Genomic DNA, 14,170 nt, shown 5'->3' on the forward strand with positions numbered 1-14,170 from the left:
GCGTTTCTGTTTGCCTTTTTTTCTCTCTCTCTCTTACCTGCCATTTACCTGTTGCCAGCTTGCGCGCGCACTCGCAATCCACGGTTCGAACTGCCATCGGAGATTCACAGCCGACGTTGCTGGCACGTGTTGACGTGTCAAGTACGCGAGCACGTGACTCTGACCGCGGAAGATGCAAACGCATCCTCCGAAGACCGAAGACTGACAGAAGTCTGATTTTTATCTTTTTATAATGTATAATATATATCTGTTCCTTTTCAGAAAGAAATTTATAGATCTATTTTTTGCAATGTAAAAGGATACATCTTTTAAAGTATAACATAAAATTATGTTTCTTATGTATTTTTAATCGAGATAACTGGTATGAAACCTCCTTTCACATTATTTTTCCATAGAATTACCTCCTATTACAAGAATTTAAACCATTCGACTAACGGCGGCAATACACGAGATAAATCCCAGGTAGCAGAGTGACGTCAAATGACGCATTAATTCCGTCTTAATGACGTCTCCAATATCATCGAGACGTCTTTAGACGTCTTGCTACCTGGAATTTAATATTTGTTACCGATAAAATATGCTCGCTTGCAATGCGAAACGTGATAACGATGTAAGACAGTTATGCAAATATAGATATATCGAGGCAGTAAAGCGTATATACCCGTACGAATAGTGGGATGACGACATACATATTTATTGCGTATTAAATGTTCATACAAAGATATAACAATGACTCTCGCGTATTCGCGGCGCTACAGGTGCTAACATTATTATTGCGGATTAATATTGTTGTTCCGGAGGAAACAAATTATTGCGCGCAAGAAGGTTGATTGAGGGGTCGATTTGTCGGGTGGGAGGTCGATATGTCGAGCCACTTTTTGGTGCTGTCGTTTCTGCTTTGTATATGGAACGGATGCTGCGAGCCGTCGGGAATTCCTTAAAACGATTTCGGAAGGCGAGACTCTCGCGGGCGTCGGCTCATCGTTGACTCTATTCTTCGTTGGTGCTTCGATATTCGTGTTAATTCGCGTCAAGAGATCGCGATGCTTATCGAATTATTGCGCATTGCACGACGATATGCGCGTGAGAGCGCTACTAAAGAACAAAAGGAGAATCCTAAAAGAGATCCTTGAAATCCCTCGCGACACCCCTGGTTGAGTATATTGCTCATTGACCATAGGTACCCGCCGATTATCACGCTAACGTTGGTCCCCCATAATCATTGAAGATATACCCAGTGCGATTGTGCCCATTGTTGAAAATTGTTGCGTTTTGAGTCCTCCCCATTGTCTGTATGTACCGCTATTGATTCAAAATGTATTATAGCCGAATGATCGTCAGAACATCTCGGTGGACCGTGGGTATCAAGACCACTTCCGGAGGAAGTGTTTTTTTCAACCAGGGACGTATCCGCGATGTGGACGACAGCAATTCGCGGGATCGATTGTGAACGATCGGGAGGATGATTCGAAATGAACAGAGACGAATTCGGTTATCAGTGAGCGGATCCTTTTGCGGAAACTTCCGATCGCTTTCTAGTATAGGAATGAAAATCTCTATGATAGTCAGAGAGGACCTCAGTTCGATAATTTGTGCGTTTAGCTTTTGATCGTTTGTGATTTCTAACACAGTAATTGTCGTGAACACCCTGTATAAAGTATTCCCTGCTGCTCCCGGTCGTCTTGGCTCTTCCTGTTAGCTACTGAAAACACGATGCAGATGTTTTGTTTGCTCTTTTACGGTTTTGGCGTAATGTTGATATCGATTGACGCGTTCCGTTCGCGCGTGAAACTTGGTGAACTTCGTTGGGCGCATCCGACGCACCGTAATCTACGCACGCAAACCACGCACACGACACACCCTCTTCTTCGTTCAATCCGCCTCTGTCTCGAGCGAGTTCATTCCGGCCTGAAACGTTCCGATGGGGAACCACGGAGAAACACACCACGGTTTGACCCCGTTTTCAGCCCACGAGCGCATACTCGTTGACCGCAGGTACCGGAAATTATCGTACCGATGGTTCTTGCCGTCATTGAGGATGCACTCGGCGATTGTCGATTGATGGAACATTAGTCCCTTTGGTTATCTAACACGAGCCGTTGGGTGGAATAATGATATAACTCGGTAACAATGAATCATAAATTTTAGGGAACATAACATCTAACTATCCTTATGTTTTGTATCTTAATATCTCTATAACCATATTATACTTATTTTTTTTTTAATATCCGATTATCCTCTGACATGAATTTTTAGATTTAAAAAATCGAGGAAACGTCAAAAAGATGGACAAAAGATGTATCATCTTCAATTTGTCATGCCCCATGGCTCATTCGTCGCAAATGACTATTTGGGTTTATTCCCTCAGTAATTATGGGCAGCAAGGGCACTTTCGCGCAATTTCCCAACCAAAGCAATCATCTCACATATACGCACACTCTCTTTCTCTCTATCTCTCTCTCTCTTTCGCTCCGAAGCGCATTCGTGCGCGACACGCGTTCAACGCGAATCGAGCGGGCGCCAGATCGCGATTAATCATTATTATTATTACGATTGCAATTCGTAATTAGTGAACGGATAGCGCATAGTTGCACATTCAACATATCGTGATCGGAAAGGCTTTTCACGTTCCATTCCCCAACCATTATCGGATTTGTTTTCATTGCGAGATAGTTCTACTAATGCTGTCGATACGAACCGGGTAGTTTCTGTATCCGAACAACTCGAACTCGATCGCGAAGTTAAAGTCCAAAATAAAAACTCGCGAAAAACTCTTCACCTTGAATCACATCACGAATTTTAATCCAGATAAAAGATCGACAATTTGATCCTTAAACTCGTTAAAATTTGGAAATCAGTAATTTTGAATTAATGAAGAAATACATCTAAAAAATTACCTTCCGAATCACAAATTTAGACAGTAAACGTAACGTTTCTTAGAAGAATAGAAAAATAAAAATTGTTGATGTCTCGTTCTCAATCGCGATCCACCGATGGACAGATAGACAATATAATCGGCGATATAATCACCGTATTACACACGTATGTTCTACGAATTAAGTTGCCTTTGCGTGTTGCAGATTGCGCGAGGGTGCAACAGCAAAAAGCCTGGCCGGAACTTGTACGTTTACCGTTTATCCTTGCGAGCGAACTAGCGGCCGCGACTACATGTTCGTTCGGACCTTCGTGTCGCTCGTTTCGCTATAGACTCGAATTTTCGTCTGTGTACAATCGAACTCGTGCGATTGATTTAGTTTAAGGAACGATCCGACGAGATATCGGCGCTCTGCGTCGGTGTATATCGCTTGCCAGGAGTGACAATGTGAGTTTCATCAACGTCTGCGGGTAATTCGATCGCATACGCAAGCACGAGCTTCGGTTTCCTGCGAAAAAGCACTTCAAGTTGTGGCCAGTAGCTTTCACGAAGAAGAAGAAAAGTAAGACGATTTCTCGGGTGATAGACGGAAAAGATAAACGGATAAAATAAGTTATCAAATTATGTCAACAACACTTAGCAATAAAATAAACAAAAAAAGCGCCGAAATAATATAAAATACAACACATCAACGAAACACACTCTAGTCCGGGGATAGAAATAAAAACACAATTGTAAACGTTCCGTTACCTGATCATTTTTATTGTTCTTAACAGACGTCGATGAAATTCGCACAGGACTAATTTGCGTTTTCTCTTACTTAGATTCAGTCTCTTCACAGACCACTGCGTTTGCCGTATTAATTCGTGACTACATTAATACAAAATATATTTTATTATAATTTATGTAGTTAATTAATAATAATAATATTTATAGCTTCTTTTACACTGGTGGCCACGAAGAACCCGGCGTCTGTCTCGTTTTCCGTTCGGTTTTTCGGATTACAGGGTGAAAGAGGAAGAAGCGGGGCACCGCGGTGTCGACCTGAAGAATCAAGATTGATTAACCGCTATCAAAGTTGATTTTCAAACAGCCGACGGGCCACGGATAGACGGAATAGTAGGGGCAGGGAAACTTGGAGAGGAGACGCGGGATTTTGGCCTAAATAGACATATTTACACGAAAGGCCGAAAGGACAATTTCATTTTTTTCGCGCAATAAGCGTATTCCGAGAGGTAATTTCGTTGATTTCGACTTTAACTTGAATTTCGTGAAAAATGGAGAAGTTTACGCAAACGGATCGGGGATGAACGCCGCGTTTGCGGGCCACCCTTCCTACAGAAGATTGTTTTTTTTTCATACCCATTCACGAAGAATTTGTTATCCTAATATTTAGTTCTATAAAGCGCTACTATATTCTAAAATTTAATGCAATTTGTGTCCGTGTCTCGTGTACGTGTGTGTGTTTTTCGTATTATCTGTTGTTACGTGTTATATATCTGTGTAAGATCTGCACTTCTTCGAATTAAAAAATTACCGCTTCAAGACATAACGCGTAGGCGCTACGTTCGACGTTAAATAAATATATAATCAATGAAAAAATATATCATTAAAAAGTAGGTATACAAATAGGGGGCAGGGGATTTGGTATTGTTCTTTCGACGAATCATAATACATTGCGTAAATAATTTCTCTCGCGTCCATACCCTGCACACTCCACCAGCTCCCGCCAATCCGCCTTTATCTTATATGACTTTCGCATTATTATTCGAAAAACATTACGTTAAAAACTTCCACATTATAAATCTAGAATGCACGACAACGTTCGCACCTGGTGATGCTGCACCCACGAACTTCGCACTATCGATTTTTTCCGATCGATAGTATATAATTATATATATCCCGAATATAAAATTAAATTGTACAATTTAGAACATGCATATACATATTATGTATATATATCTGTTTTGTATTTAAATATACCTCTTTCTTTTTGTTTTACCAGTTTTACCACATGACCAACTTCGTTCTCGCAACTTCTTCCTTGTTCGCCTTCTTGCACATTTACATACACTTCTTCTTCTGAAACCTTTCTCACTCATTCTCTCTCGTTCTCTTATTTCAATGTTACGCGTTCCACACATTTTTATAATAATTATAATTGAACCTCATTTTCCGAATTCGTATTAACCAACAAATGCCTCACGTAACCGAAACATCTGTAAAATATGAGATCATGTCTGCCAAGGGACACGCTTTCAACTTTTCGGCGCGCGCGTTATTACAATACCACGAGAATCCGCGAGCGTGTTCCCCGGCCCTCGACGTAGGCGCGCGTCGAGGATCCTTACACTAATTGTATTGTATTTCTTAGATTCATTAATGTAATGGGCTCTTCGTACCGCAGCGAAAATTCGCGTTTCCGAGCCGCGATAAAAATTTTGCAAACAAAATGCGAGATACCCTCGAGAAACCTATGTTCCATTTCCGTTGCTCCTGTCCCGTCGACAAAGTTGTCTCGCTTAATTTTGAACATCTTGGACTCGGAAATAATCGTGAATCTCAATATTATCGTTTTTCCAAGTGATTCCGCCTGACCACAGTCTTACAGCTAATGAACGGAACACGCGGACGCTTCATGCACTCTCTCCTCTCCCTCGATTTGGTCAATTCTCTCTCGTCATTTGAACCCGTCGTCGTTGTCGTCGTCGTCGTCAGGCGACAAAGTCGTGTGGTAGCTAATCGCGCGGTTGACTCTGTCGCGCATTCTCTTCGGAGAAACGACTAAATAGAAGAAACATTCAGTACGCGCGATGTGCACTAGAAAGGAAAACGAGTAAGTGAAAAGGATAAAGGAGGAGGGGGAGACCACACGACAATTTCTCTCTTTCTTTTTTATATATACACATACATACCCAAAATCAGACGCACACACCCAAGCAAAAAAGCCAAATTTTGTGTTTGTATTCGTCTTGTATTGCTGGTTTACTACGATATAGTTCTCCAACTATATCGTACTTCGCGATACGCTTCTATTTTCTTCACTCACTATCTCTCTCTTCTTCTATCTCTCTCGCAGGCATACCGATGATACAACACGCATTACCACACCCATACACGCGCGCTTTTCCTTTCTTCTCACGGAATAACTTCGCGAACGACGATGTCGCTGCGCGCGGTTAGCAATCTAATCGTACGCGCCATGCTTGCACGAACATAAACATGTAGAAAATGGAAAGAAAAATAAAGAAACGAATACGCGATGCCTCTTTGATCGTCTAGACGCGTTTGTTTGATCGCTGAGACTCTGAAAGGGAAATTAAAGAGGGGCGAGGGTATTCGGGAAGGTCTAGACGACAAGATGGATCCATACACGACGACTCCCTAACACAGTACAATTAAAAACATCGAAGAGATTTCGTTTCCGCGTCTGACATCGACGCCGCGCTACTCTGTACATCACTGAGCGGAAACAACAGAACAAACGTGAAAAGTCGAAACGAACGAAGAATTTTTCGTGCGACAGCGATCCTGCGGTTTCTTCCCGCGGCGGTCGTGTCTTTCTTCGTTATTGCGTGCCTCGCGCCCAAAAATTGGTCGTTCTGTTGCACGGATCAGCCGACCCAGTGACGTCACACACACACACACACACACACACACACACACACACATACACATGCTGCGTTATTAGAACGGAGTCGCGATCGAGGGATGACTCAACGATGGATGATGCTCAAGCCGTGCCGCTTCTTCTCCTTCGCTCTCGTCGTTCCATTTCTTTTCTTCTTGCTTCTCTCTCTCACTAACGAAACAACCATATGTCTTCGCGTCCGCTTGAACATCATCCTGCTGCTTTTGCTACTGCCGTTGCTGATCGCGCTACAAATCCCATTTGTTGTAACTGCAGAAACACAGGTTCCAGCAACCCGATCGTGTCGCGCGAACGTCGCCGCGATTTCCGTTGTCGCCGCCACCAGTGCTGTTGTTCCCCAGACGATTGTTGTTGCTGTTGCTACGGTGCACCATCACGATGTTGTCGGTGATGGTGGCGGGGTCGAGGGGCCCGTTGGTGATGGCGCAAACGGTAAGCAGGCGATCGCCGTCGACAACACTAACGGGTCGCCGACTGTCCTATACTCAAATGCTGCTCGAGTTACCGCTTGGTTCGGCGGCCTTGTCGATGCTGTTGATCCGCTGGCTACTGCTCTCGGGCGGCGACGGTGACGCCCCGCCGTCCTCTGGCTTGTGCAACGGCGGTTTCACTCCGTTCTGCACGTAGTGAGTTAGCCGGGTAGGCAACGAGCCCGCGTTCAGCTGATAGAATTCGACCAGCTGTAGTAGATCGTAGAACTTGGTCGTTCCCTTATCGAGGGTGTATAGCCAGCAGTTGCGACGCTCATCAAAGATCTGAAAGGACCAATACGAATGTGAAGTTAATATTATGTATAAATATAATCTATTAAAGAAAGATATTACGAAGTTGCCCGAAAAATCTCAGATCGAATAGAATGATTCACAGCATGAAAAAACAGCGCGTACTTTTTCAGACGACAAGAATAAGGAATGACTGAGAGATTAAAAATAGCTAGAAAACTCTGTTATCGAATCTCTATAAACCGCTGTAACTGTGTTGGGAATTGATTTATTGCATTAAATAACACTGGTATGGTTAATATTGAAATAGGATCTGTAATATCGGTTTATCCGACGGAATTAATTTAAAAGATTGGAACTTCTTTTTTTTGGAGTTTGTGTTAGCAATTCGCTCACGAGAGAGAGAGAGAGACGGCTTTGGTTTTAAAGTAAACGATCAGAGAAACTTTTTCGCGTTTAATCGCCGCGAAGTTAACTCAACCGCAAAAAAGATCCTCGACTTGACGCTAATTATTGATCAGACGCGGATACTTACGGGCTGGATTTGCGCGTGAAAGACCTTGTCGTTGTACTTATAGGTCAGCACGAAGGCCCCAGGATTGCTCTTGCTCTCTCTGACCAGAAACACGCTGAAAGTACAGAAAACAGAATATTTGAGAATTCTGAAAGACGCAACAAAAATGTAGTTATAGCATTAAGGCTTGAGTCAACTTTTTCGATTTTTTTCTTATAAAATTTATTTCTCAGAGATCGAAGTTAATTAAGAATTTTAATAATAGTTTTTTTTACGCGATCCAAATAGATAATCGGTATTGATTATACAATAACAGCGACGTCGGTACATTCATGAAAAATTTACATTGCTTGGTGGGGCACGTACTATCTCTCACCGTAACTTTCAAGTTTTCTAGAAACATTCAAATGATACGTATACCAGAGACCGAGTAAGAAAAAGGGTTAAGAGCTGCTTAGTCAGACGATATCTGAATACAGGACTAGTCGGGAGATTCAGGAGAGATAGCTGTGCTTTTTGCAGCATGCAGAGACCAGCACGCTGCACCGGGTGCTTAGATGTTTGATACCGGGGAGGATGGCGAGACTACGGCTCGTCCAGGCGTATCACAGTATAAATTAGTATGGTCGTAAAAGGCAGCGGGACGACTAGAGTGGTTTAAAAAAGACGGCAGAGGCGAGGGGCGAAGATGGAGGTCAGGGGGATGCAACGACGAGGACAAGACCGACCGGTCGGTCACGAGGCAGATCGGTTGCAGCGAGAAAGAAGAGAGAGAGGGAGAGAGAGAGAGAGTCGCGTCGTAAAACGATCGCAACGCGGCCACGCGATCGTAAAACTCCAAGTGGAAGAAACGGTTCTCGCTTCCTTCCTGGCACTCTCGCATTGAGAAATCCCGTTGCCGCTGTCGCCGAAGAGAGAGACTTGCGGTCCCTTTTGCGATAAAATATCATCAAGCACATGCCCATTGCCCTCTTCCGATAAATCCAATATTTGATACTACACGACGCGGTCGTTAACAAATATTACGCAGCACAACGGCGATATGTTCACAGGAAATTCATTGTCATTTACGTAATTTTTGTACGAAGCGATTCGTTATTTCATAAATTGGAAGGAAGGCTTAATGCTTAAGCTATTTTGATAATTAATTCGTAACAATCCTGAAATCCCTATATAAAGTAAGAAAATTATTTTATTGTAAGAACGTTTTTACTTTCCTCGACAGAATCTTAACTTTCATCCATCAGATTAGCATTTCCTTGAAATAATGTGTCATATTTACTATCTATTGTAAGGCTAAATTCTTGGGGAAAAAGAATCTGAGAATCGCGATGCGAGATCGCACTCGGACGACCCATTTTTTTAGTATCTCGCCCGGATTATTCATGTGTAGTGACGATAACGTTTGCTAATGTCCGGTATCGTCTCTCATCAACCCCAATGCTCGTCCAATGGAATATTCATGCGAGTGAATATTCCACGTCCGCCAGGCAGGCAGATAACATACCGGCAGTGGTGACTCGTAACTCCGGTTACGGAACGGTAATGTCCAAGAACTATCCCGAGTTAGAGGATAACGATGTTATCCTTATAGGAGGGCTCTCATATAGTACAAAGGGGCCTGACGTCCGTCGCTAGGATATGTCCTCTCTATCTCACGAGCTGCCCGAGCTAACTCGCAACATCGAGAGAGACAAATGGCGATTAGTAGACAATGCCCGGGGCGGAATCGATTAGAAGGTTTTTTGCATCTAACGACGACGAGACGACGATGATCGTGACACGAGACAACGGGAACTCACGAAGAGTGAAGAAACTCGCGAGTGCCAGGTAGGAAGACACAAGGCGGGACTCTCTCACCGCTTCTCCCCTTCTCCTTTTTTCCCCGTCATTGTCGAGATGAAGAGAGAAAGGACGAGGAAGAGAATACGGCGGAGGCGGCGAGGCGGGTGTACGATCGAGATTATGCAAATTTATGCAAGGGCCCCCTGAACGAACGTAAAACCCGGAGACAACTACGTGATCCCCGAGCACTCAATTACCCACGGCTAAGCGCGACGAGATAGATGGAGAGAGTCGTTAATTAACCATTTATCCGCGATTCCCGGCGCTAGTACGGCGAATAAAAGATGAGATCGAGGAGCAAGGAAGAGATAAGAGGAGAGGACGAGCGACAAACCGGAATATCGGCAAAACGCCGCCGCCGCGCGCCGCTCGTTCGGGTCGTGACCGCCCGCGAGAGGAGGTCACCGATGGATATGATCGACGTGCCGGAGACGTGGACTCGATCGCTGGATGAGATGTATACTCGTTAGGCAAGCGACCAGAGAGAGAGAGAGAGAGAGAGAGAGAGACACGAGAAAGAAACACGATACGCAGGTCGTTAGAATTATTAGCGTGCAACTCACTTACTTGAGCTCGTGCAGTTTTAGAAATTTCCCTTTTCTTTTTACCATTTTTTTCTGTATTATTATACCTTGAAACTATACCGTCCTCATCAACTGCTAAAAATTATCACGCATCTATGACTCTGCCCCGTCCATACACTCATATGTAATACACACTCCGGGGAGCAATGCCCCCGTCTCTCGAGATTGCCTACGCGAACATAATGAAATCTGATTTAAGATATTAATAATTTCCTAACGTTTCAAGGGCGTGTCCACACGTGTAACGCTCGCTGAGATTACCGGGTCAATATGGGTTAAATGCAAGGGTCAATATGGTGACGGATTCGACCCAGGACAAAATGGCATAGAGCCAGTGAGAGGAAAAAAAATAAAAATAAAAAAAATAAAAAGGCACAACTGGCGAGAGGAGACGAAATGGTAAAAGATTTATTACGTTCTGAAGATGACTCTACCTAAAATATAATAAGGAACAACATGGAAGAAAAAGCATTTTACATAATAAAGTGCTATATCTAATGAACTTCATTTTTGTCGATGTTTCTTTTCTCTCAAGTTTCTGCATGTGCGTAATTTATTGTTTATACATAATATTCTCTTATAAACTTTAGGTTAATAGAAAAAAGTATCCGCGTTATTATTAGAATGTACCGGCAAAGCATTACCCTGCATAAGAAAACACAGTCGACGATCGAGTCTGCGATATCGCGATTAAAATTCAAATACGGCGAACAGCCGCGAGCGAATTAGCAAATAATAAGATACTAAAATAACAGAGAGACGAGAAGCGGAGGTGGGCGAAGGAAACAAAGTATGCTCGATAGGAATTCATCGTGATTTACGATCGCTCGTAATAATCGCGAGGATTACGCAAGCGTCAGCCAGGCATGTCGCCCGCGCTAGCAGCTTCGAGGTCGTAACTCTCAACCGGTTTGAGGCGGGACCCTCTCCCGCCCGGATGATGACGGTTATCGTCGTTAGCATCGGCACGATCGGGGATTTTCGGGCAGCATCATTAGATCATTACAATGACGATGCCGCTGTTGCAATCAGCGACGACGCGTTATCAATCGCGGGCGTGACCGCGATTAGGAGAGAGAAGCAGCGTAACTTCACAAGTGTAGTGTTGAGAAAATTACGATTGAAGATACAAGCTTAATTCTTCATCATCGTGCATGATGAATTATACCCTGATCATTAAATCGTGCCAGATATTTTACGAACATAAGTGTATGTCATTTTAATTACATAATTAAATCACGATCATAATTTTTGTATTAATTTAAAATAGACTCATTCATCAATAGTAAAAGTTCCATTAGACTCCATATATTTTTTAATTTCTTATTAAACTTTTTACCCTTAAAAATTTAATTTTATTATATAAACCAATTTTCTTCAAATATATATATATATATATAATTAAGCAGAATCTTTTTCAGACTTTTAATTATATATAACTTTGAGTTATATCTCAGCAACTTCCACAGACTAGAACGAAGAATAAAACTTTGCGATCTATTTAATTCACTTCGAAATTTAAATCGCGCTTTTCGCGAAATTGACTTCAGAAGTTGATTAATCGACAAGATTGAACTTACCCGTCGACGCTGCCGTGATCCCTTATAATAGCCGCCGCGACATCCCTCTTGAGGCCGCCGTGGAACCAAGGCTGAAGAACGTGTATACCGGCATCGAGGCCGTGCAGCCTCATCATGGCGCATCCCGGTGGTGTTCGCGAAAACGGCCGCCATCTCCGTCGCCAGACCATGCCTTCGTTTTCGGCTATGTCCTTGGCTTCCTTGGGATCCTCGACTATCCTGCCCACGCTACCGGTAAAATCCATCGCCACGCGTGATCGTATCGATTCCTGCAACAAAAAAGGGATTTGATCATTCGTCTTTTCTTAAACATTCATCTTGCACTGATACCTTCGAAAGCTGAAATTTAAACCTAGATTTCATTTATAAGTAAAGTCTTCGATATCGATTGAGAAAGTTCCGTTCTCCATGAGCAATTCTAAAAAAATTATTATACCTATATCAGTATCAACATATATTGGGAAAAATCTTTTATTTAACGAAAAGAAAATCGCCGCGATTTTTTTCAGAACAGTTTATTATCACATGGATACATAGATATGTTCCCGGTGAACGATGCGATGTTTCAGCGTGCTCAATGATCCCGGGATAAATACGTCCATCTATATCCCGAGTATGAACGTGAGTTTGAGCGTTTCGACGTTCATCTCCTGGCAAACGGAAGCCCGTCCTTTACGAGCGAGGACGATGAAGGGGGCGAGCCCGTTCCGGGCTGCTGCCAAACGCTTTTATTTGGGATTAGAAGCGCGGGTGGTTTCCAGTCCGGTAAATAACTCGTCCTGCAGGGCGAGAGAAAGAGGAAGGAGAGAGCGAATTCTCTTCCTGTTTCCATCCCTTCCGCTCTCGGTGATCCATTGGCGAATAAACCGCGCCCCGCGAATCTCCCGTAAAATTATGGCCCGAACGCGATACACAGCCGGTAACAATCGCAAACGATAACTCATCGCCGCCCGCCCCGGCAATAATTTTCTCCGCGGAACTCTTTCCACGAACCGCGATTCCACAATCGACGCGGATAAAGAACACCGATGCCCGAACCGAGTCTCGATATCGCGCGAGACGATCGCAAGCGTTATCGAGATAGCTTGGAACACCTTTACAATAATGGAGTACGATTGAGATCCCGTGGATGAAAATACCCGCAATTTCTAGCATTCGGATGTATCCCAGAATCATACTTATCGAAACCACATTTCACGATTTTGAAATTGTGGCTCGAGCACCTGTGACATCTAATTTCACAGCGCCGATCAAAGCCGTAGGTATTCGCCGTCTATATTCCGAAATTTCAAACGTAAATTATATCCGGATATCTGACGGCAACGGTATATTGGAAGCCCAGTGTGGACGTATCCCGAAGGATAATTTGCGTCGTCGCATAAGCAACCTCCACGCTATCCCCTCGCTCTTTAGGTCCTTGATAACGAGCAAAAAGCTGGAGCGCACGTAGTGGATTAGTCGGTCGTTAAAATAAATAGACGCTCGCGGCGCGAGTACGTACGAGGGAGAGAATTACGGGAGAGAGAGAGAAAGACAGTGAGAGATATGGGGGAGAAGAGAGGGGTTAGGCGTTCCTCATCAACCGGAGAATTACCGTAGAGCGAGAACTCGAGGGTGCTTTCAGGAGCCCGGAAACCGGGAAAGCCGGTGCGCGGCCCCGAGCATACGCCCGTAACGTGGCCGGCCGCGATCGATGTTCAACCGGCTCTCTCCAGTTCGGCTTGCTCCTTCTCTAAGCTGTTATACGTCCCATCTTTCTCTCCGGAGAGAGAGAGAACAAAGAAAGATAGAAGTATCTACGCGATAGGCTTTCATCCTGGCCGGTGTGGCCTTGACACCGGAGTGACCCGATATGCCCCGGCAATTTAGAAACCGTGTTCCAAACACACTGAAGAGAAGTCTATCTCATGTATGAGACTTCTCGTTATTATTTTTTATAATTTAACAATAATACAATAATACATTACATACATAATTATATAATAATATAATACAAATAATATTCTCGATATAAAAATGTAGATATTTTTATATTTTCTTTTTAATATTTTTTCACGAGTTCTTCAGGAAAAAAAATCATCCTAGAATACTCGTTACTTACTGTTTTATTCATTCCCTCTCGCTCGCTCACGTTATTAAACAGTAATAAAGGAAGTTGAAGGTGTTGAGTATCGCAGATACAACAGAAAGTTAATAACAGTGTACTATCAGGAAGACTTCTGCAGGTAAATTGATTTTTACACGGTACACTGAGCGATATCAGGACGAACGTTTAGCGTTAAAGCCTGGCGGCGCAGCCCAGACCAATCTAAGTCCGGCCACGTGTATATAATATTTTAAGGGATGTCCGACGAGCGAAGTTAACGCGGCGAGCTCCCCGGGTTCCGGGTGAGTTTAC

The 14,170-nt window shown here is 43.5% G+C and overlaps 1 protein-coding gene across 11 annotated transcripts in view; it reads right to left on the reverse strand.

Moving 5' to 3' along the window:
- Positions 1–670: 670 nt before the first annotated feature.
- Positions 671–14,170, reverse strand: part of LOC139787425 (growth factor receptor-bound protein 14) — a 248,550-nt gene continuing 235,050 nt past the window's right edge. For all 11 annotated transcript variants that reach the window (XM_071726503.1, XM_071726500.1, XM_071726499.1 and 8 more), the window contains 3 exons: positions 11,773–12,041; positions 7,785–7,878; positions 671–7,282 (listed from right to left, as the gene is read on the reverse strand). In XM_071726503.1, the coding sequence (XP_071582604.1) occupies positions 7,013–7,282; positions 7,785–7,878; positions 11,773–12,041 (633 nt within the window). In that variant the 3' untranslated portion in view covers positions 671–7,012. The remainder of the gene's footprint in view (positions 7,283–7,784; positions 7,879–11,772; positions 12,042–14,170) is intronic.

The sequence above is a fragment of the Temnothorax nylanderi genome, unplaced genomic scaffold, assembly GCF_030848795.1.
Source record: "Temnothorax nylanderi isolate EJ_2023f unplaced genomic scaffold, tnyl_v1.0 TNYL_tig0009_pilon, whole genome shotgun sequence".
NCBI classification, from domain to species: domain Eukaryota; kingdom Metazoa; phylum Arthropoda; class Insecta; order Hymenoptera; family Formicidae; genus Temnothorax; species Temnothorax nylanderi.